The 24466-nt window shown below is 41.4% G+C and overlaps 1 protein-coding gene across 1 annotated transcript; it reads left to right on the forward strand.

Annotated features, from left to right (window-relative positions):
• The first annotated feature begins 60 nt into the window (after positions 1-60).
• Positions 61-22925, forward strand: VPS35 (VPS35 retromer complex component). Its single transcript, XM_067004327.1, has 17 exons — positions 61-142; positions 6115-6213; positions 7608-7704; positions 8517-8640; positions 9994-10176; positions 10491-10704; positions 11455-11538; positions 12012-12121; positions 14653-14749; positions 14831-14979; positions 15507-15714; positions 16249-16404; positions 17159-17281; positions 18276-18455; positions 19627-19866; positions 20576-20719; positions 22028-22925. Exons 1-17 carry the CDS (start codon positions 140-142, stop codon positions 22205-22207), a joined length of 2391 nt encoding a protein of 796 aa, XP_066860428.1. The 5' UTR covers positions 61-139; the 3' UTR covers positions 22208-22925.
• The last annotated feature ends 1541 nt before the right edge of the window (positions 22926-24466 follow it).

Consider the following 24466-nt stretch of genomic DNA (forward strand, 5'->3'; position numbering starts at 1 on the left):
CGAGCCAATGGGCTCGGAGCTGACCGCTTCCTCGGAGCGGGCCAATGGCTAAGCGGAGAGGGGAGCGGCGGGGCGGTCACGTGACGGCGCGCGGCGCTGCGGGGCGGGGCTGGCGGGGGCGGCTCGTGGCGGCGCGGCCATGGTGAGGGGCGGCGGCGGCGGTTGGGCCCGGCCGGGGGGGGCCCTGAGGGGGGAGGAAGCGGCCCCGGGGCTGCGGGCGGGAGGGGGCGGCCCAGGGGCAGGGCCGGGGGCAGGACCGGGCCTGGGGCTGCGGCTGCGGCTCCGGCTCGGGAGCGCCATCGGGGGGGGGGGCGGCGGCCGGCGCCCGGTGCGGGGGGGCTGAAGGGAGGGGGAGGGGAAGGGGAAGGGGAAGGGGGGGGCCCCGGTAACGGCCGTCCCGAGCTGCCCCCTCCGCGCCGCCCCAGTGCCGGGGGGAGGCAGCTCCTGGTGGGCCCCTTGGGCCCAGCTGCCTGTGCGTGCGGGGGGGCAGCAGCCCCGCGGTGAGCCTGGGGGCCTCGGGGCGAGAAACGCCTCAGCCCTGGGTAACGGCGCGGGGGGGGTCCCGCTCTCTGTCAGGACTCGAGGCTGCCTCGTTCAGGGGGCTTCTGCGGTGCTTAACGCTCAGTAAAACCTTACACGGCGCTCGCTGCGCCAGGCAGCACGCTGGTTGCTGGTCACTCCGGCTGGGCTGTGCGCAGCGCGCACCGAGCCCCTTCTGAAGCAGGGGTTGCCCAGTGCCTGGGCTTCTGGGGCAGGTTCGCATTTGGGAGGTTGTGTCTGCTGGAATGGGTTAGTGCTGTGTCCTGCAGAGGCGTGTGTGGGGTGGTGAAACCCGGCATGTGGCTAGAAAAATGAATTGGGATGTTTAATTGGCGGTGGAAGTGCTGCGTCCACCCACACTGTGGTCCCTGTCCCCCATGTCAGTGCCCGTGGTAGCTCAGAGGTGGCCCAGCTTTCTTCTGCTTGTCATTTCCGTGGGAAATGGCCTCAGACTCGCCTGCTCTAATGTCCTCTTTCTGATAATAGCTGATAGCAGGTGACTCAGGAAAAGAAAACCCAAGCTTCCAGCTATTAAATGTGGGTTAATCCCCTCTACCAGACTAGGTTCCATTGCCATTTCCAGTGGCCAGGCTTCATTTAAGCCTTAAAGCAGTGTTTAAGTACCCTAAACTAGACTTGGATTTCTTAGACGTTTATTGATCGTTCTCTAAATAAAAAGCCCACAGCCCCTTGATTCTTGTTAATGTCTCCTGGCTTCCTGTGGCAGCAAATGCCAGCTTAAACATGAAAAATGTTTCCTTCTCTTTGGCTCATCCGTGTGCACTGTTGTGTGACTTAACAGAAGTTCTGGGGTTGCCTTCTGTGTTGCAGGGTTTTGCTTCCAATATGGTACAAAATGCTTAGGCATTTTTTTGGTAATATCAAGCCACCCCGTGATATTTGCAGTGATGTGTTGTGTGCGCTCAGGCTCCATCAGTAGGATGGCGATTGTCCTGATCTTCCTCTGTTGTGGGTAACACTCATGTTAAATGTCTTGATAGTGACTGGGTGGCAGTCCTAATAAAACTGGGAGGAGACAGAGAAACGTGGGTAAGTCTTGTTCGATGAGGTACTAACCACAAGCACTTGAGTGAACAGAAGGAAAAGTCATATATGGAATAGGCTGGAAGTACATCTAAATCAAAGTGCTTAATCACTTGGACAGTAGATGAAAATGCACTTTAGAACAGAAGTGAAATCTTCTGCTCTGTTATGTATACTCTCCATTCAGCTTAAGATACCTATTTTGCCAGAATACAGACTGCTTGTGAGATTCCACAAGCTTGCCTTGAATCCCGTGTATTTTAGTTGTAGATAATTCTGTTAAATACAGTGATTTACTGATAGAAGTGAAACAAGCATCTTGTCAACACAATGACCCAAAATGATAGTCATCTCCAAAGTGTTGCAAGTCTGAAATATAAAACAAACTATGAATGGATGTCTTCCTGGGGAGATGGGTGTTAGAAACCAAGTAAATCCTACACAGTAGGTGTAATGTTAACTGTGTGTGTTCAAGAGTTGTTATTACAAGGTTGGGCATGGTTGAGAACAACACTTGCAGTATGTTTCATTAATTATCCTCAAGATTGCTGCCTGGCTGATCAAGGTGTGTGCGTGGGGGTAATACCAGTTAAATTCTTCCAAGCTAGTTTGGGGCTTAAAAACAATTTATTTTTTTTTTCCCCAAGGCAACTTACTGTTTGCTAGCATCAAACTGGCAGAAAGCAGCCTTAAGGCTTCTCAAAAAAAAAGCACATCATTAAAAAAACAACCAAACAAAAAACTCCAACACAAACAATACCGAATCTCTGTGTGAATTAAGCTGCTGTGTTGTGACTTCCTTACTGTGGCTGCGATAAGGTGCAGCAGTACGATCTTTGGATTAAAAAAAAGAAAGCTACAGTTTCTTGTACAGCAGCTGAAGATGCAGCTGAAAGAGGCAGTTCTGTGTCTGCTTCCCATTGCTGCTCTTCCTTGTGGCTTCCAAGGAGAAAGGTAGGAATAAGTACAGTAGAAAACTTCGTTAACCTCAATTTTTTTCTTCAAGGCTTGTAGTGTATCTAATGGGGGCTAAGGCCCAAGCATTTAAGTCTAAGTGGCTGCATAATTGATCTCCATTATCTTGTGTTCCTGCGGTAGTTCATACCTCCCTGTACCCAGTGCTGAGAAGGCAGGACCTCTTGTGCCTTGATGAGGGTGCTGCTGCTCTTCTTCCCGTGGCCACGCATCCTCTGCTTCCTCCTGAAGATTGGTGTTTGTAGATTGGAATAGGACTCCACAGCGCAGTTGCGTTTTTGGTTAAATAACACTTGAAAATACCTTCTTTGTTACTAGGTTCCCAATTTGAAGTGGATGATAAAGAGCATGAACAGCTTTATTCAGCATTGTATCTGACAGAACTGGTTTCTAGTGTGACAGGAGCCACACCATCTGTCCCTGGTAGTCCTTTGCTGTGCGTTATCTTCACTTTGTTTGCCTTCTGCTGCTTCTTCCACAAACTTCAGGCTTGTGTGTCTAGCACCTGATAATAACCTGGTCATGTGTGGAAACACCGTATAGTTTTGAAGCTTATTACAGTAAATAAAAAGGGTTTCGGGTTTCAAAGTCTGAGTGTTTAAGGAAGAGCAGGGACTTGCTCAGCAGTGCTGCGTTTATCTCATGTAGAAGCCAAGCTGCTACAAACCCAACACCTCAGCTGCTGCAGTTGCATGCTGGTTGCGATCACTGGTAGGTTATCTCACCACCTGTGCGATGGTGAAATGCTGCCATTGCCCAGCACCGTGTAGTGAAGGCATTCTTGCTATGAACCATCACCTTGCCAGGCTGGTGATAACATGGAAGTGGTTTAATGGAAGAACTCAGAAGCATACTTACTGCAGTCCCAATGTTAAACGTAGTGTGGGACCTTGTTGCTCAAATTTAGAACAGGAATGAAAATGCCGTCCATGTCCTCTGTTGGTGCACACAGAATTTGATGCAAAGCTGGCTGGCTCGTTGTAGCTGGGAGAAGTAAGGAAATGGGGGTGCATGTGCTCTGGCAGCCGCACCTTGGGGATGTGAAAATACTGAGTGCTTCACCAAGTGCTTTCACTTGGTGTTCCTCTCAAAAGGCCTGCTTTCCACACCCCTGCTTCAAGATTTTGTGTGCTTATAGGGTGAACAAGGTGAGTGGTAGGCTGTTAGCTCAGCTGGGGCAGTTTTCTTGCTTGCTGGGCGCTTTACAGCCTGGGCAGCTCTCCCAGCACTCCGGGGCCTGGAGCCCTGCAGGCTGCCTGCCGGCTGCGGGACGGGGCTTGGGAAGTTGTGCCTGGTGTTAACATCACTCCGCTCCTCTGACTTGTGCTTTAGCACAGCGGCTCATGATGTGGTCGGGTTACGTGGCATCTGGTTCAGCAGCGATGTGTGTAAAGCACTGGTGTGAATTCAGGGGGCTGCAGGGTGCGACAAGCTTTTTGGCAAGGACGTAATTCAGCAAGCCAGTTGCGTGGTGTGTGGATTTGGTTGTTGCACACTCGTGCCAGCACTGTCAGTTTCTGTTCCTTAAAAGTTGGATCTGTCATGGAATAAAGTTCAACACCGAATGTAAGGTTCTTTTGGGAGAAAGCGCTTTCAGTCGGGCTGCCTGGTTTGTAGCTGCCGAATTGCCTGGGCGATAAGGCTGCCTGCCCCTACTGCTTTTGCCTTATGTTTAAATCCATTTTTGGAAGGCATGCGCTTTGTGGTTAATTATAAAGAGAGTTTTCTAATGGGTGCAGTCACGCTAATTAGCAGAGGCAACTTTTTCTGTTGACAAAATAGAGGTGTTAATTAGCTATTGTGCATGGTTTGGCTATTACTGAGACCCAGAGAGTCACAGAAGTGTTGGCTGGAAGGAACTTCTATCATGTATGGCTTCTTGCTTGAAGCAGGATTGTCACCGATGTTAGATCAGATCAGCCTTGACTCTTGTCTGGCTGCGGGATTGGAAACCTACAAGGGCAGAGATTCCCCCCCTGATCAGATGAGATCGAGGCAAGAACAATATTGCTTGGCGCTGTCTGCTTTCTGTAAATAGAAAGGGGAAGTAGGGAGAATGTGTGAGAAATGCTCTGTGCCACTCAGGGAACTGCAGTTACAGAAAAGAATCAAGTAAAATGGTGGATATGGGAGAAAGGAGAAAACATGGGTATGTCAAGGCTGCAATGCCCGATCACTGTTAAATTGGTGTTAAATGAAAGGATCTCCTTTTTTTTTTAAATGAAGACCTAAATTATAATATTGATTCTTAAAAGGTGTTCACATGGACTCCAAACGTGAGTTGTGCAACAGAAATCAGTACTGAAGATCCTGTTTTTAAGAACATCGGGATGATGTAATTCATGGCCTGCTAGCTTGTTATCAAGATATCTGGTTAAAAAGAGGAGACCGGGAGCTTTCTGAACACGGTGGGGGAACAAGCAAAAATAGTTGAGAAATTACTGAGGCTGCAGACGTGGAGAGCCAGCTGTAGGCATGACTTTGTATGTAAATGGTATTCGTCAAGACTGGAGGAGATGTAATTGGGACATTAAGTCAACGCTTCCATCTCTGGAACCCCAAGATTGGGAGGGGCTGGTGGGCTCTAAGGAGGTGTTGAAGATCAGGCCGAAGCAATAGGTGGATGGCTGTAGGTAGGGAGAGCCTTGGAGGCTCTGTTCTGTTGAGTGCAGCATCAGTTACTGGAGTCACTTACAAGGAGGTGTGTATGGGGTTGAGTTTGGATGGGAGTACACTTAGACATCTTAGAGGGTAACTTGAAAGAAAGAAGCCTGTAGAAACTAACCTCATCAGTCTGGAAGAGGGCAGGGAGTAGGTGCAGTGGAAAAGGCCCGTTAATAGCTGGGTTGGGGGGGGACACGTAAGTCTGTCAGTATAAAAAAAAAATGCAGTATGGTCCTTGGAAAAGCAAAAGAGCTTGCAAGTTTTGAATGTCAAAGGCCTGGAATATTCCTCGTTGAGGAGAAGCGGGAGGAAGAGGGTCACTGGGACAAGGAGGGGACATCAAGAAATGACGATTCTCTTCAGTTTTCTATTGCCTTTGGCAAGTCATTTCTGCCTTCCAGAAGGAGCTAACTGTACTTTATCCTTTGCTTTGCTTATCTGGAACTTGTCTTCAGCAGAGCTGTGTGGCTCAGATAGCAGTCTGCTGATAGCTTGTGACTTGTTGTGATCTGAGTGCTCCAGGCCTTGCTTTAAGGAGTAACGACGCTTTCCCTCAGTGCGGTGATGTCTTTGTGTTCTCACGAAACTTTTTGTTGCCAGATACTCCTATTGGATTTTTGACCTGCAGATGCTGGAAAAGAAGGGCAGAACTGACCTCGTTCTTTGCAGTCTAAGAGACAATGGTGCTCAGAGGCTGTCCATAACTAATCTGTTCCCTGTGCTCAAATTTTTGCAGAGTAAAAAAAAATTTCCCTTAAATATCACATAGCTATTTGACAGCTCTTGACTGGTCACACTGCAGTGCCACTTGCATTGTGTTCTAAACCATGGGGAACCAGTTTGAATCAAGTCATAAGCAGATGATAAAAATAGTCTTTTTTTTTCTTCCAGCCAACAACACAGCAATCTCCTCAGGATGAACAGGAAAAACTCCTGGATGAAGCAATTCAGGCTGTTAAGGTGCAGTCTTTCCAAATGAAGAGATGCTTGGTAAGAATGTGACATTAAAATGCAATGAAGCTTCTCATCTGCTAGGAGTGAAACAGTAAATCAATACTAATCTCTAGTGCTGTGAGGAAACTTAACTCTTTATGCATCTTTGTGGCAGAGCCTTTGCAAATGGATGAGGCAGCTACTCGATGAGACCGAGCCTTCGGTATTCCTTATATGCCTATACCTGCATTTGTCACAGTGTTTCTCAAAATACATTATAAAGGTGCATCTACTTTGGTTTGTGCGTGCATTTGAGTGAGGCTAAACTGAGAATATGCCTGCCACTTGTCACCAGAAGGTTACTGCTCAAATGCATTCTACATGGAGCTACATGATGATAATATATCCTTGTCTATGTTCAGCCTACTGGTGTTTATTCACTGTAGTCTTTTTTCATGAGCCACAGACTGCGATGCTAGTAATTCATTACCTGCTGAGTAGGATAAACATAGTAATGAACTGCAGACTGATGTGTGAATTCTCCTGTGACTGGAAAAGAAACATTGACTAGGATAGTACTGAGGTATTTGTCCTGACATTTTAGCCAATGCAGCAAGACAGTATCGTGTGAAGCTTTCTTGGGTTTGAGAAACTGCTTAAATCAGCAATGAAAGAGCTTAAATATTCCCATATATTTTCATGGGGCTAGCCAAGCTAACTTTGTAGTCAAATGACAGTAGCAAGAAATGTAATGCCTCTTCCAGTTTTACGCTGTGTGGAATGCTTTTGAAATCTTTGAAGTAGTTGCAGCCGAACTTTCTACTCCTATGTGTGAGTGGATGACCCTAGCAATTCCTTCCATTCTCCTCCAAAACTTAAGGCTGTTTCTTACGTGTTCAAGTATGTACAGGTGGTAGACTAGAAGTTTGTCTTGCACTCTGTGATGCCAGGGAATTGTATGCATCATGAGCACATGTTATATGTGGAGTAATAAACTGTCTCTTTCAGAAGGGAAAGAGAAATCTAATTCTAACAGCGGCTTCTGCTGGCCGTGTGTGTCCTCTGACTGCTAGAGGCTGCTTCATGAGATCTGAGCAAAACACCAGGCCAGATGATTTTTAGAAAGTTAATTACCGTTTGGCTTGCTGAATAGAATTTGAATGGTGTGTGTGATTTCTACATAAGCAAAACCTTTTTTCCAAAATTCTTTCTTACTGTAGCTCTATCTTAAGATAAGCCTCCTCACCGCCTTCAGGTATAATGTTCCACTTAGTTTGGATGGGCAATGTAGTACAAGCTAGATATTTGCTTTAACTGGAATTATCACTTTTCTGATGTTTAGATACTTAACCTTTGTATGGTTTTTATAAAAGCCAAAAGTGTAGCTTTCTTAAATACTGCAGTTGCCTAGCGTTATTTGTGACAGGCTGTTCTTTTTACCTCCCCTAAAGGACAAAAACAAGCTCATGGATGCTTTGAAACATGCTTCCAACAAGCTTGGTGAGCTGCGGACTTCTATGCTATCTCCAAAGAGCTATTATGAGCTCTGTATCCTTTGAAGATTAGAGGACCAAATGGTTGAAATATTGAATTTGGAATGATATGTTCACTTGATTTTTTGTTGTTGTTATAAGGACATCTCCTTAATCTCGGATACGTAGTAGCACTTTTCTCCTCTGTTACTTATCTGGATGTATTGTAAGAGAATGTACAATTGTCTGATCACTGTGCAAGTGTTTTTCCTTTGGTATAAAGTAGGTCTTTAATGTCTTTCATATTTTCCATTGTGAGTCTTCAGGAGTCTAGCTCTATAAAAATGAGCTCTATTAAAAGTTCTGCTTGCAGTATGCTGCCACAAAAAAACTGTAAAACAACTTATTTTTTAGCCTTTTGTTTTCTTAGATTCTAACCCTAAGTCAAGTGCCATAATGTATTTGCTTGTCTGTGCTGTCATACCTGAAGAATGGGAGGCTTTTCGTGAAATTTGGGAATTGAATGTGATTATATTTGCATACTGTTTTCTCCACGTGTGCTGCTGCTGATGAGATTCTTCTGTGACATGTAGTATGCCTTTACTTATTCGGTTCCATTGCATTCATTTGCTTGCTATTTTGACTTTGCTTGTGCTTCTTGTTCTTTTCTAATATGCTGAAAATAATAGTTGAAGGCTTGGGGTTAGTTTTGCACATTTATGTCAGTAGTGATGATTTTTTCTAAAGTACTACGCACTTGGGCTTGATTTTTTTGAACCTTGTGATTGTATTTGGAACAGTGTCTTTCTTCCTTGGTGTGAATGAGCAAATATCTCTGTAGATCTGTTGTAGACATTCTGAACTAAAATCCTTAACTAAGAGAAAAAGACATGGCAATTTCTGATGAGCTACACTACTTGGAAGTCTACCTGACGGATGAATTTGCGAAGGGAAGAAAAGTGGCAGACCTTTATGAGTTAGTACAGTATGCTGGAAATATTATTCCAAGACTGTAAGTGTATATATTTTACTTTTTTTTAAAGACTAGTAGATAATGGTCAGATTCTGGGTTCTGATAATAGACTCTGCGTTCTTGCTTGGCAACAAGACCTGTTTGCAGCTGTAAATATTACCTCTACATATCTTAAGAGCGGATTCCTTTGAGACTTCTGAGAGTTAAGCCAAGAGTGCAACTGCAAAAGGTCAGTTCTTGATCGTGTGCAAAAACGAAAACGTTGGCAGGAAGATGGAAGCACTTGGATGTGGAATAAAGCAGACTCCTGGGTAAGGAGCTGGTCAGTAGAGAACTAACCAGGTACCTCATTCTGATCAGTAAGATCAACTACATGTTTAGTATGTGAGAGAAGGAAGTTGAAAGCTTTTGTAACTTCTAAAAGCTTTGTGTTTCTGAGTATATAGTTCTAAGACTATGGATTAACATGGTAGAGATGATACTGAAAGGCTTACGTTTAAATATATCACTGTAGGACTGGAGTGGATCTTCTAGATATTCAGGGTTAGGACTTGGATTTTGCTTGGCATTGCAGTTTTTAATTCCTGACCACATGGTGGTGCCAGAAAGAGGCTTTGGGTATACCAGGCTGCACCCTCATTCAGACTTTGGGGTTTGGCTGCCACAATGTCTTCAGCTCTGCATAACCACTTGCTGTCCTCCTACCTGCTTGATGCAGGCTCTGTTTCTCCCCAGTGAACACTTCTGTTGTATTCATGGAGGCATATCCATGCATGAATTAGAGAAGTGTGCAGGGTTGAGGCTTTTAAACCACGTATTTGCAAGTTCTGAGGATTGTAAGTTTTATTTCTCTTAAGCTGAAGGGGAGTCAAGTATACTGGTGCACTGGTCCTTTGTGTCTCACGTGTTCCTTCTGTCTGTTGCTGAACATAGAGATGCTGATGGAGTGAGTACAGGCCTGGAGATCTCAGGAGGAGTGTAGTCCACATCCTGCTAGACTACAGTGTGAAAGAGGCTTAAGTGCTTCACCATAATACATACCTTATCTGTATGGGCCACAATTGCTTTCCAGTCTTGCAGGGTGTTGGAAGTATAGACAAGCCAGTCTGAAAGCATTCAGAACTCTGTGCGTGCTGAGCATTTATACATTTGAAGTATAAAGCCCTGTAATGAGGTCACCTAGCTGTTCAGGCTTCCTGTGCTCTGTAGCAGAGGAGAAAGGGGAACTGAAAGCTGACACTATCTGAAGTTATGGTACTTGAAGGTATGGTATGTCATTTAATTGCTTTCTGTGCTTTGATAATGCTGTTGGAGTAGAAGTGGGCTGTTGCCTTAAATGTAGTATTGTATTATTACTTAACTATTTATTGTTGTATTCTATGCCTGTTGCAGGTATCTCCTGATAACAGTAGGTGTTGTCTATGTCAAGTCGTTTCCACAGTCCAGGAAAGATATTTTGAAAGACCTGGTGGAGATGTGCCGTGGAGTACAGCATCCTCTTAGAGGCCTCTTTCTTCGGAACTATCTCCTGCAGTGTACCAGGAATATTTTACCAGATGAAGGCGAGCAAACAGAGTAAGACAGGCACTAACTTTAAAAACTTTTTTAATCAGCATATTTAGATTTCCTGTATGATTTTCTTTAGATTTGAAAGAAGTAGGTATGTTAAAATGTAAACCACCTGTCGAGACTACTGAGTTCTGGTAGTTTTGGAAGGGAATTATTAAGGTTTCCTCACTTAAGTGAGGATATGAACAGTTGTTATGAACCCGGACGTCCCACCACATACTTCCCCAATCTCCTATCTTAAGAAAGATATTTACCAGCGGATGGAAAGATGGATACTTTTGACAAGCTTTTCCTGTTCCTAATCTGTTCCTCAATTGCAGCGAAGAAACCACTGGAGACATCAGTGATTCCATGGACTTTGTGCTCCTGAATTTTGCTGAGATGAACAAACTTTGGGTGCGAATGCAACACCAGGGCCATAGTCGTGATAGAGAAAAGAGGGAGCGGGAAAGGCAGGAACTGCGAATCCTGGTAGGAACAAACCTTGTTCGCCTCAGTCAGCTGGAAGGTGTTAATGTGGAGCGATATAAGCAGGTAGGATGTCTGTCCATGCTTTCCAGCTTCTGCTACTTTTTCCACATGAAACCAATTTGGCTTTTCACATCAGTGGCCTAGGAAGTATAACGGCTGTGCTATAAGCTTGATAATCCTGATGCTTCTGGAACTGCTATTAACTGGAATTTCTGAAAGCTAATGAAGATATATAATGTGTTTACAGGCTAAGGATAGGACTCGTGTTTTTTCCCATAAGCTCTTTTGTAGGGTTGGCATGACTTTTTATGACTTCATTTTACTGATTCCCATTTTAATTAGAGAATGAGTTAGAGAGATGTACACAGTGTTCTGTAATAGACTTTACAAGTTCAATGAAGTTATGCTTCCCAAAGCATTTGGTAAGTGAACTGTTCGTTGCGTGAAAAGATAGCCAAGCAAATGTGTGTTATCTAAAGTCTGTCCCTTTTAAGTTCTACCATAGCAGTGCTGCTGAGGCCCCCGTGTAGTGCTAGGTGCCAGCAACGCACATTCCTGAATTTAAAAAAAAAAAAACAACAAACACAGCTGTCGGTTTTGATTTAATATAATGTACCAAAGGGACAGAGGTTTGGGACCAGCGAATTTTTTCTCTGAAGGATGGAACTGCTGAACACTGAGTCTTTATCAGAAAGTTTTTCTTGTGAAGAGTAAGCTGAGAAGTGTTAGAAATACCGCTCTACTTGGATTAAATGCATCTGTGAATATAAGATCAATGGCTCTATAAACACTGCAAGACTTTTCTTATTACAGATTGTTCTGCCTGGAATATTGGAGCAGGTTGTAAATTGTAGAGATGCTTTAGCTCAGGAGTACCTCATGGAGTGTATAATACAGGTAAGCTGCTTAAATTCAGTTGCATTGTTGATTTTGAACATGGGGACGCTTATTCCTGTGCTTTTAGTCAGATTCAGACTACTTTCACCTCTTCCTTGTGAACTGGAAAACTTTTTCACTGGGTCTCTTACCCAGTGGCTTGATGCGTATTACTCTTCAGTGGGTGGGCAGAGTGGAGAGGTATGCGTTCTGTGTTTCTTCCGTTGCAGAAACTTGTAAACTATGTGAGTAGCCATGCCTGCAGTAAGAGTTGTGGTAGGTAGCTGGGACATCAGCTCACCAGTTTGTCTTGCATCTGTTACTTCACGTGCTTACTCAGACAAGGTCAGCTTTGGGAACCCTAGATACAGTCTGTCCTGTGACTATTTTAATATGTGGCTATCTGATTTTCAGTGACTCTGCTGCATTTTGCTGTTGTGTAATAATGAGTAGATTAAATTTATAACCGGATGACTATGGATCTAAAATTTCAGGTTTTCCCAGACGAATTTCATCTCCAAACCCTGAATCCATTTCTCAGAGCCTGTGCTGAGCTGCACCAAAATGTGAATGTGAAAAATATAATAATTGCTTTAATTGACAGGTGAGTGACCAGGGGGGTGGAAATTGGCTCAAAATGAAATGTGTATTGTACATAAGCAGATAATAATTCTTCTAGCATTTGAAAGCTTTCAATTTTTCATATTTTATTCATGTCTATCTTTGTTTCCATGTTGTCTTCATCTGCAATTAAAGCTGTTAAGAATATTATTTCTATAGTTTCTGCTTGATAGACAGCTTCCAGTGTATCCTGCTTTAAGGACGGATTAAAGTAAACAGATCAAGCCAGGAAACAAGTTATTTAATGTTGACCAGCTTCATGTTTCTGAACTAAAGTGGCAGCAGTATTCTGCTTTGACAACTATATCCATCATAGGTACCTCGAAAACTTGAAGATTCTAGTAGCTAATCTTATATTTACTTCTTCAGAAAAGAGCTAGTAAGAGGTGGAACTACCTTCTTAATTTTTAATTTATGTCTAGCTTCATGTCTTTTCTCTTAAAAGTGTTTTTTTCCTGTGGAGGTACCACTTAAAACTGCTTGCACTAAATTCGAACATGGGATGGCACCACCTTGGAGTATCTTCTGTGTTGTGCATTTGGTGGGGAAGCAGATCTGCTTTTCTTCAATCGGATGTTCGTAGGAAATGATTTGGTTTCCTATGGTTTGTTGCCTGGGCTGAGATTTTTTTGTAGTTTTATTTAAAAACGAACAAACATGGCATGTAAATCTAATTTCTGAGCCTGTCTATTTTGTGAGACTGCCTTCAATAGGATCTTTGCTAGCTTCACAGGATCTTTGCTAGCTTCTTACATTAGCATGTAGCAATGTAACTCTTGTAGGGGGGCTTTCTTTATGTGCCTTCTGCTGTCATGTCTACTTAGAGGACTCGAAGAGCTTTAGTATTACCTCCACAGTAAGCTTTCTGTTTTTACTGTTACAGATGAGCAGCAGTAAACAGCTGACTGGCAGTGAACCTGGTGTCCTCCTAAACTTACCACTGCCATGTTTTATTGTTTGGGCAACTATTAGTGTCTTCTGGAGCCCTCTCCTTTGGAGACAGGATAACAATAAAAAGGGAACAGCATGGTGATTGTCTTATGTAGTATGGCAACTTCTGCTTTTGACCAATGTTAGGCCAAGTGTTGGAGGATATGCTTGTATCAGCTCTTAGAATCCATGTGGGATAGATCTCGTTCTTGTGTTTGGACTGTAGTTTGGACCAATTATTATGTAGTTCAGTACTGTGTATTTAGGACCTGGATGTGCCCCATACAATAGTGCGTGTTGCATTTCTTATCTTGATTTCTGGCATGGAATAATTGAAACTGGACATTAGTGAAGTAGAAGAACTCGTGAAGCTTTCGTACCTATTCCCATGGGTCTTTTCCATTAAAGGAATCTTTTTGAGAAGTCATGTTGCTTTGGGATCCTTCTTGATTTACTATGCTATTCATAGTTTGTAATTATGCTGCCATCTGCCTGCAACTTGATGATATTTTGAAGCCTGTCAGTCCTACCCTCTGAATTGTTGTCGGGAGAAGCTGTGATTCTTCCTGGTTTTAGAAAGTCTGCTTGTTACCACCCCAACACAGTATAAGAGTTGAATTTTTATTTTCTGTGGCAGTGAATATTTTTGGAACCTCACCTTTTCTTACCTGCTTTTTTGTTTCAGGCCCAAAGTTCATTCAGAATTGACATTTATAAACCCTGTAAGAAATAATCTTAAACTTTAATCAGGTGGCTTTTTCTAAATATTTTTGTACATCTTTCTGTAATTTGAAGAAAACAATCTCTTAAAAATTAGAAAGCAAGCATGGTAACACTACATTTTCCTCAAGCTGCAGCTTTGGTAAAGTGCTGACTTCCTATAGCCATTATCTTATTTTTCCTGATTTCTGCAGAGGTGGTGATTCACATGACTTTCTCCTGTTACGGATAGAGGTAGATCTACAACGTCTTCTGGGTGCTTGCTGGATAGCAGTTCTCTTGCTTTGCTTTTGTGTTTTTCTTGAGGAAAAAAACCCCACAAAGCAATCTTCTCCACTTAAAACATTCTTTGTATTTTGCTCTTTACAAACAGTAGACGTACCAAGCATGTTGGTCTGCAATTAGTTTGGAGACAAGGAATATCTGAGTCATAGCTAAGTTTCTCACCACCACCCCCCCCTCACCTTGAGACTATTTTGCAGGAAATGGATGTTTAACATCACTGAGTAGATGCAGAACATTGCTCTTCCTTTAGGTCACTCTAGTTCTTTCTCTGCTGGAGAGACAGAACACTTAACTGCGAGGTGAAGAGCAGAGATTATGAAACTTCTTTCTTGCTCTTTCTTTATCCTGCTGTCACTGTCAACGTTCTTTTCCAGGACTGATATTTACCACTCTCGATTGTTCTTACAGCCTCTAATTTCCACAAATGTCCTTTTTGCTTTGTAATGAAGCTCTGCAATGAAGCTTGTATATACACCTAAAAGATGCGCTTTTTTTCCTGTTAGTGTCTTACTCTGGCCCATATTTGAGGAATGGAGAAACTATCCTGACCAAGCTGCTTTTTTTTTTTTTTTTTTTTAGGTTAGCTTTATTTGCACATCGTGAAGATGGCCCTGGTATCCCAGCAGATATCAAACTGTTTGACATCTTTTCACAGCAGGTTGCTACTGTGATACAGGTATGCTGGGTGTTCTTGCATGTGGTCTATTTTTTTGCAGTTACATGCTTTTAATCAACTCAGTGCTGTCTTAAATCTCAGTCTCGCCAAGACATGCCCTCAGAGGATGTGGTATCCTTGCAAGTTTCTCTCATTAACCTGGCTATGAAATGCTACCCGGACCGTGTTGACTATGTTGACAAGGTGTTGGAGACAACTGTGGAAATATTCAATAAACTTAATCTGGAACAGTAAGTAAATGTCTGTTGCATTCTCTGTGGAGTGGTAATTACTTTAAATTCTTGACTTCTACTTTTAATTATGTTTTTGTAAGATAGGAAAGAGTCATGCTTTAGATGTGGAAGATTACTACTCTTGGTCCAAGCTATAGAAGTTCATGATAAACTACAATGGGGAAAGTGTGACTACCCAAGACTTACTCGTCCGTGCTTAAATCATTCTGCATAGCTGTGCAGATGCACAATGTGTATGCCAAGCTGTGTGTAGTCGCTGTCTATTCATCCTGTGTGGCACTCTAGAGTTTTTCTCTTGCTTAATTTGCAGACATGGTCTTTCTGTTGTCAGCAACTTAAATCATGCAGTTCCCATTCTATGTCCCAAAGAGCAAGATACGACTCGTTCTGGTATTTTATTTCAAATCTTCCTAGCAGTGGGTTGCTTAGGTGTTGTGGTTATACATCAGAATTGGTATTTAGGCAGACTTTAAATCTGTCTATGTGTGAACTAATAATTAACTGTTTTTTTGCATCTGTTTTAGTATTGCAACAAGTAGTGCTGTTTCAAAGGAGCTGACTAGACTTCTGAAAATCCCTGTTGATACTTACAACAATATCCTGACAGTTCTGAAACTGAAACATTTCCACCCACTCTTTGAATACTTTGATTATGAGTCCAGGAAGAGCATGAGTTGCTACGTGCTTAGCAATGTATTGGATTATAACACAGAAATTGTATCCCAAGAACAGGTATGACAGTCAAGTCAAGTCAGGTATGAAGTCAACTGACATGGAAATTCTAGGTATCTAAACTACTGTTTGAAGAGTTGAAAACATGCTAAATGACCTTGTGCAGAGCATGCTTAGTTTCTGTACCCCTCCATCCCCCATCTTACTAGTACAGGCTTTGTCCTGCTTGATAATTCTGCTGCCCAAGTTCTCAAACACCTTATCTTTACACGTCTTGCCTAACCTCACCCTAGAGACTACTACTTAAGTTTGAACGAAGACCCTGAACCCCCTTAAAGCTAGGCTATTACCTAATGAAGGTTGGATAGTGCTTCTGGAATCTGAATTTTGTTTGTACATTTATGCTGTTCCACTTCTGCTGAGAGGGACTCTTCTTCAGGGAATAAGGCTAATGAGTCCTAAAGCATCACCAGTTACCAAACATTCCTAGTGCTTTGTCGGCACAATGAATAGCTGTAAAGATGTTTCCAGTTGCTATCAGCTTATGTTCATAGACTACTTGGGTTTAAACAGAGCTTATATTACATTTAACAGGTTGATGCTATCATGAATTTGGTATCCACGCTGATCCAGGATCAACCAGATCAGCCTGCTGAAGATCCTGACCCTGAGGACTTTGCTGATGAGCAGAGTCTTGTGGGAAGATTTATTCATCTTTTACGATCAGATGACCCAGACCAACAGTATCTGGTATGGCATCAGTGCTTCTGAGTGTGTTTGTGCTCTGTGAAGTGTCAGTTTTGCATGCCTTACAATAACGGATTTAGTGTGGCTGGAAGCTAGAGTGTCACTGCTCTGGCACTACGAACTCAATACAAAATGTATAACAGTGTGAAATGCTGTTTATTTAGAAGTAGTGGGTGAGGACTTGAAAACAATTGTGGATTTAAACTTCTAGTCCCATGAGGTGGTAGTTTGGATGTAACTACATTAGTTTGTGGTAACTCTTGATTAGCATTCTACTTCATATAACTCTCTCTCTAAAAAGCAGTAGGTGAGACTTGGATCACTTAGGTGTTTAATTTCATGAACTTCTTTTCAGTCTTGTACAGGCTGCTGTAAGAAGGGACAGCTCTTTCTGCAGTTAGGTTGAGAATAGAATATATCTGATGCAATTTTTAAATGCAAGCCCAGGCAACCTCCATCTCACTATACAGTCCAGACTGTATCTGTAGTTAGTATAGTACAAGTGTTGCCTAATGCTTATTAATCAGCTGTAGGAAAAAGCTTCATCACAGAGCGCAAAAAAGCTACATATGCTGCACAAATATAATTCATGTAAAGCAACTTGTATGTTTTCTCCCTACACGCACTGAAAACATTGCAACTTACCTGATTACTCCGTGTCTTTCTGATGTTCCCGTCTAATAGTGCGAATTGTTATAGGTACAAATAACATACCTCTTTCAAGAACTCTCTAAGCTTCCAGTGCTTCTGTTTTTAGATCTTAAACACTGCTCGGAAACACTTTGGTGCAGGTGGGAATCAACGTATTCGTTTTACGCTGCCACCCTTGGTTTTTGCAGCATACCAGCTTGCTTTTCGCTACAAGGAGAATTCCAAAGTGGTGAGTTGACCTCTATATATCTCTTGGATACTTGTTTCTTTTTGCTTCTGTGTCTTTAAGAGGAGGGGAGGCTTTTTTTTCTGTCTACAGCTAATAGTATACTAAGACTTGATACAGAATACTAGTGGTTTTTTTCCCCCTCAAAGCAAGTTTTTACTGGAGATGTGATGGATTTTTAATTTAAGGTGGACTTTTTTTAGTAACTCAAGTTACCTCAGTATTTGAGGAATATTTGTGTATTTGAGATGAAGCAGAAACTGGGTAGTTCTGTTTAGTCTGAAGGTGACTGATCATGTTTTTGCATGTAGACCAGAGAACTATGAATACTACAAGTGATGGTGTGAAACTGATTTAAATCTAGATACTGAACTTAAGGAGCTTCTAAATATGTAGTTATACTATTGTAATCCTTCTAAAAGCAAGTGTTTCTCCACAGATTATCTTGTACAGTAGTTGTAAAAGTGCACGCTAAAACAATCACTATTCCATTTGTCTCCTTACGGCTTTCTTACTGGAAGTGTTAGCTTAAATGTGTATTTTTCCCTTATTGTGGGGAAATAAATTAATGCTGTTTGTTTAAAAGCACTTCAAGTTGAATGTTTTAAAATCCTCTTGGACTTCTGATTAACGTTCCAATGAATGACTAAATAGTTTTTTTACACTTCACTACTTAGGCTTTTGCTCAGTTATGTTTTAAGCACAGCTGTGGTAATTCCAACTCAATGTAGACTTCTGAGGAAGGTTTCCATGAGCTGACAGGAAAAATAGATGTGAGCTTTCTGTAAGTAGAAGAAAGGCTTTGTGAAGACCCACTGAGGTCAACACAGTACTGCTAGGGCCACCTATACCAACACATTTAGCTTCAGCAAGCAACTGACTGGAGCAGCATGCAGAAGTCAACATATTGGAGCACTTAACAGATTCTATTTCAACCCAGTTTCTTTTTCTTGTAACAGTGGTCTTGTTCCAGCTTTGACTTGTTTCATTTCTTTAGGATGACAAATGGGAAAAGAAGTGCCAGAAGATCTTCTCATTTGCTCATCAGACCATCAGTGCTTTGATCAAAGCAGAGCTGGCAGAGCTGCCTCTCCGTCTCTTCCTACAAGGAGCGCTAGCTGCAGGAGAGATTGGCTTTGAGAATCATGAAACTGTGGCCTATGAATTCATGTCCCAGGTAAATGTCCACCTATTAGTCACTGTCCTGCACTACCTTGAATTTGGTTGGGGTGAGTTTCCTGAACACTGAAACTCCTAGTGTGATTAAAACATCCAAATTGACAGCTAGCTCTACTAGGTAGAAATTCCTGATCTTCATTCTTGCTTCCCAGAATTAAGCTCCATTGCTACTGATCTGAATACTCAGTCTGATAACGTGGGGTATGCTGCATTGCTCCCTCCTCCTCACATAGTTGGTTTGCTGGAGGAGTGTGGCTTTCTCAATGTAGAATGCTCCTTCATTGCTTCTAAGATCACTTCCCAGCTCCTCTTGTCTAGCTAGTATTGTCATGATCACAAGCATTCTTCAGAGGTTCTGTAAAATTTGTGGTGTTTATTGCTGTCATGTTGGGCTTTACTAGTAAAAATACTTTTGTTGAAACGTTATTGGTAAAGTAGATTTTCAGAATGGGTAATAACTTAAGCCTTTGTTGTTGCGAAGGTCTCCCCCGTCCATATCAAATTAAGAACTGACTTAGTTGATGGTATCCAAATTACAGGCTTTGTCCTAATCTTTCCTCTAATGCCACCACTAATGCACATTAAAATGAATCACTGACAACCTTGTGCCTTTCCTTACTATGTTGTGCTGTGCCACAAGGGCCACTGATAAAATTCTGAAGATGAGAGCAACATGACAATTATGTACCTTCTACTAGAGATAATGGTTTGAGATTTTTAGTCTTGTGCGTTCTCTGAAGGCTCCTTATCCCACACAGCAGCAGTGCAGACACTTCTTACCCACTCTGTAGTCACTGACCTACCACTTAAATTTTTGCTGAACTGTAGTGTGTATTTCAAAGAGCTAGATCCTTTTCAGTGACTATTTCTGCTTCTGAAGTTTCTTATTTGAACATATGCTTGAAATAAGGAGAAACTCAATCTTCAAATACTATGTGAGGATTACGTTCCTGTACTATTATTACTTAAGAAGTATTTCTTGCAAGACTCATTTCCAGTCTGTGGTTTTAACTTGATTTTGACAGTCTCAGTGGAAGATCTTACTTGTGCATGAAGTTTTTAACAAATACGAAACGGATGCTTTATTGTCACGTGACATGCAAGTATATTTTTTTTCCTGATGCTGTTCTAAAGCAATAATTAAGACTCTTGCCTTCTCCTTTGACTAGGCCTTCTCTCTATATGAAGATGAAATTAGTGATTCAAAAGCACAGCTGGCTGCAATCACCTTGATAATTGGGACATTTGAGAGGATGAAGTGCTTCAGCGAGGAGAACCATGAGCCTTTGAGGACTCAGTGTGCATTGGCAGCCTCTAAGCTCCTTAAGAAACCAGACCAGTGCCGGGCTGTGAGCACTTGTGCCCATCTGTTCTGGTCTGGCCGAAACACTGACAAGAATGGAGAGGAGGTAAAAATAAATAAGTAAATAAAATAAAAATGAAGTGACAGCAGTATAACACATCCTACTTCGGTTACGTAGCCGTGCCTTCCTTCTGAAGGCACTCACTTCTAAAGTGGATACGTCACTTCGTGACGTGGTGGAGATATGGTTGGAATGTGTTCCAGTATATGAAGCTAATAAATCTTACAGCAATATAAGGTGCATAAATACAAAAGTTAAGAAACTCAAAAGTGGAAGTACCATGCAGTTTCTGTGAGTGTCAAGGAGTTAAAGACTGACTCTCCAAGTAGTTTGCTGTATTTTGCATGTCTGTATAGTAGCTGTGTTTGTGCATAAACTACTGAACTTCGGAGATGCAAACCGAAGATAAAAGGCTGCTTTTCTCAAATGATCTGTTGTATTTATGAAGAGCTGTTTGAAATCTTCTTTAAGTGTGCATTGCCGTATGTGTTGCAAAATTGAGTTTATGGTTTGATACTTGAAGGCTTTCAGCAGCTGTTCATATTACTGCTTGATTGAACAGAATGCTTACCCAGACTATTAAGTCAGGAAAGGTACAGTTCTAATGATAGCTTATTTTGTACAGTTTGTTTTGTTCTATGCAGTCTGTTTTTGTAGTAGACCACTGGGAAATGCCATTTATGTGCAAAGGGAAATAAGTGCTATTGTTCCCTATGGTTCTATGTCTTGTAACTATTTTGTTTTTACCTTCTAGCTGCATGGAGGAAAGAGAGTGATGGAATGTCTGAAGAAGGCTTTAAAAATAGCAAATCAGTGCATGGACCCTTCTCTGCAAGTCCAACTGTTCATAGAAATTCTGAATAGATACATCTACTTTTACGAAAAGGAAAATGAGGCAGTGAGTAGAAATATTCTTTAATTTTTTACAGAGCATTTATTTAAGCTCTTTATTCATTTATACCCCAAATCATATCTATTCAGCATGCTCAGTACCATCTCTTGAGAAACACAGGTTCTAGTAATACTAACAGAATAGTCAATTTTTGAAATGCTAGTAAAACAGAAGTCTCCACATTATAGATAAAACTTAATTCTTCCTTACATGAGGAAGGAAAACACTGAACATCTGAAATCTAGCCCTGAACTTGTGAGACTTGGATACTTGAAACATTTGTTTGACAAAAACTGACTAGGACTTGCTGTTTTCTCATCTAACTTCAGAGATATCTAACTGAACATGTACTCAGGGAAAGATGATTCTCACAGTTGTTCAAAGTCACTGCTAAGAATACTCAAAAGACTGGTGCAAGCTTTATTCTCAAGAGACTAGTATAACATCTCATATGCCAGTCTAAATTCTGCATCTGAAAACTGGGATAGTAGTTGCGGCATACTTTTTTTGTTACTACATAGCTAGTAAATTTATTAAGTTTGAAAAGCTGCTTGATCAAATAGAGATCCATGTCCCCTCTTAAGTCATCATTTAATCAGAAGCAAATTGTAATAAATATCTCTCTAGACATTGCCTCTGAACTACAGGATTTTTAAGGATTTGCCAGCTTCCAGCATCTGAACTGACTTCCTGCTATAGTACTGTTCTAGAATAGGAAATGCTCTATCTGTAGATGAAGGTGAAACACTGAATTTCAAAGCATTGAGCAGATGTGTAAGAATAGTCTCTGATAAAGAGGTGGTCTGCAATTCATTTTGTGCTACAGTGTTCGGTGTAATGCTGAACTTGATACTATAGTCAGCTGTACTTTCCTGGGTAGTGACCAAGTCACTAATAACTTTAAATCTGATACTGCCATCCTGACTGACTTCTACAAGACATTGCATAGACAACTTGATCGTGTGCTCAATTTGTTTAAAGCTTTTTATGTTTGTACTGAATTAGCTGGAGAGAAATACTGGGCTAAAAGTTTTTTTTTTTTAAAAAAAGTATAGGCTCTAATGACTTAAGAGGCTGTCCACATTTGCTGGGATCGGGGGGAACTTAGAGAAATCCAAAAATGGAAGTATTGGGCCTCCTATGAGGAGCAAGAGAAGGCAGTCCCAGAGTCCAGTAGTTTGTCTGCATACACTCTTACCAATAATACTATTGATATTTGGACAGTTCTTAGAAATACTAAGTGTGTTAAAACTAATATTTATGTGCTCGTACTTAATTGTCAATTACTTTGGTTATGTATACCTTCTCCTGTAGGTGACAATTCAGGTTTTGAATCAGCTCATACAGAAGATAAGAGAAGACCTCCCAAATCTTGAATCTACTGAAGAAACAGAACAAATCAACAAACACTTTCACAACACACTGGAGCACTTGCGTCTGAGGAGGGAATCGCCAGAATCTGAGGGGCCAATTTATGAAGGTCTTGTTCTTTAAAGAAGATATGCACTGTACTTCTTTCTTTTCATTTACGTACATTATGTTTTTTTAAGATAGATTATAGATTGTGCCTTTCAGAAATGTCAAGTTAAGTTAACATTCATGTGTTCAGTCTGGCACTTCAAACACTTGTGTTGAGTACTCTAACAAATTTGAAAGGTTGGACCAGCAACTACAGGTTTCATCAGTTAGCATGGCTGAAACTTTCTTTGGAATCTGTGATATGGTAGGGCTCTTCCGTTTCTGATTTCTCTTGTCTGTTCACTGTTGCTTCTGTAGCACTAGAGTTCTAAACTGGCAGTGACTGTCATCTGAAACTGTGAGCGATCCTTACAGAGCATCAGATTTTTGGGATTATTGTATGTCAGGTTCTGCTTGTGCTTTCCTTTTAATGCAAGTCAAGACTAAGTGTAATATTTTTCCCTAAAACCTAGAATATATTAATGCATGTTTGGAGAGTTTTAAAATACCATGTTCAAAAAACAGAAGTTATATTTTGCATATTAAGGCTCTGTGACATTCAGTGAGGGCCAATACTGTGCACAGGGCATATTTATCAAGATAATTTTGTTCCAAATAGTATAAAAATAGAGAAATTGCAATCTATATAGATATGTATAACCTTCATTACTGTAAATTTAGGGGAAAATGCATTACACAAGTTTATTCAGTATCATGATTTTGCACCAGTGAAACAATAAAGTTGCTATTAACACCTGTTGTTTCATGTCTGTTCAGAGCCCTGTTGAACCTAGTGCTACCTTCTGATAAAGGCCAAGGAACTTCTACTTTGAAGAGACAGAAGAATGATGCTGAGGGGATGTATGTTCACATTTCAGAATACTTTTCTGACTTGAGAGTGGTGCAGAATCCCTGTAGGTTGTAGGTCTGTACTAAACAGACAGGTGGCAATTAAATGACAAAGCTGTAGAAATCTGAGTGGTAGAACCGTTCCCAGTGGTAACTCTTGTGGAGATTGATCTAGTCCGTTAATTAATGCCAGTTGCTAAAAACTAGGTTGAAATGTCTTTGCTTTACTTTAACTGAACGCGGTGTTCTAAAGCTACCTAACTGACTTCCTCACTCCCTGACTTGGTTACTGCTATTAAAATTGTCCAGGCTTGATTGGATAAGGAAGTGAGACCTTGGTGGGTTGCCTAATAATTTTATCACCATGTGTTTTTGATGGGCAAATATGATCCTAGGAAACCTAAGGATTATGGAATAGACAACATTTAGGTCATTGCTCTACTGGTTTGGAGGAGGAGGAGGAAGAATGGGGAGAATTTAATGACCTCACTTGGCTAGTGGTGTAACTAATACTATTCAAAAATCTTTATGTTGATCTGTATCTGTTGATACCATCACTCATTTAAAAGAACAGGTTAAAGCAGATTTTATGTTAGAAAACATCCATAGCAGAACACAATTATAATGTTCATGTAGATACATTCATATAGGCAGAACACGCTCTGTTAGCTTACAATATTTGTGAACCATGTTTGTTTCATTCTCAAGGTTAGTACTTGTAACTCAGGAATTACCTTTGAATAACAGCTTTGTGGTTTCAGCTGCAGTTACCCAAATGTTATAGACTGGTGCTTTTTTCCATGTGCCATTTGATAAGGCTACAAAGTTATGACTTCCACAGTTCTGAATTACTTTTATTGGAGTTTTGACAAAGTATACTTCAAAATTCTGTCCATGAACTTTAAGGTCAACTGTACTAACATGCATTTTGGCTGTGGCAACGGACAGCAGTGGCTGTTCAATAGCTATGACTTGTCAGCAAAGGAAAATGTCTGTAAAACTGTGTAGAAGATGCATATGTTAGTGGAAGCAAATCACCTTTTCCACCAAAATCAATGCTCCCTTACTGCTATACTTGCTCAGCTTCTCTAGTAATCTGGCTGTTCTGGCACCTCTTGTCCCATTCTATTCCTAAACACTACTCTTTAGTTGTTTCATTTGTCACAATCTTACCTGTTCCCCTACTTTGGGGGGCAGTACTGTAGGGATTGGGGAAATATCCTCCCCAGAATTCATGGTACACTTAACAGCTAAGACACCCTGAGGTCCTTAAAGGGTGGGGCTGGGGATAAAATATAACAGGCCCAAATTAACACTTAATGAAATTCCTTACTAGTAATACTTTGAAATATATTAAAAGTGAGATCCCCCCAGTTATGGGCTATGAATTTTGTATTCCCTTTTTGGCACTCTAATGCTAGTGCGCTATCACCAGAAGTTACACTG

The sequence above is a fragment of the Anser cygnoides genome, chromosome 12 (genome assembly GCF_040182565.1).
Source record: "Anser cygnoides isolate HZ-2024a breed goose chromosome 12, Taihu_goose_T2T_genome, whole genome shotgun sequence".
NCBI lineage: Eukaryota > Metazoa > Chordata > Aves > Anseriformes > Anatidae > Anser > Anser cygnoides.

Coding starts and splice junctions, on each gene's coding strand:
- VPS35 (XM_067004327.1), top strand. Junction 6,214..7,607: donor TCCAAATGAAGAGATGCTTG/GTAAGAATGTGA, acceptor CCTCCCCTAAAG/GACAAAAACAAGCTCATGGA. Junction 10,177..10,490: donor GATGAAGGCGAGCAAACAGA/GTAAGACAGGCA, acceptor CCTCAATTGCAG/CGAAGAAACCACTGGAGACA.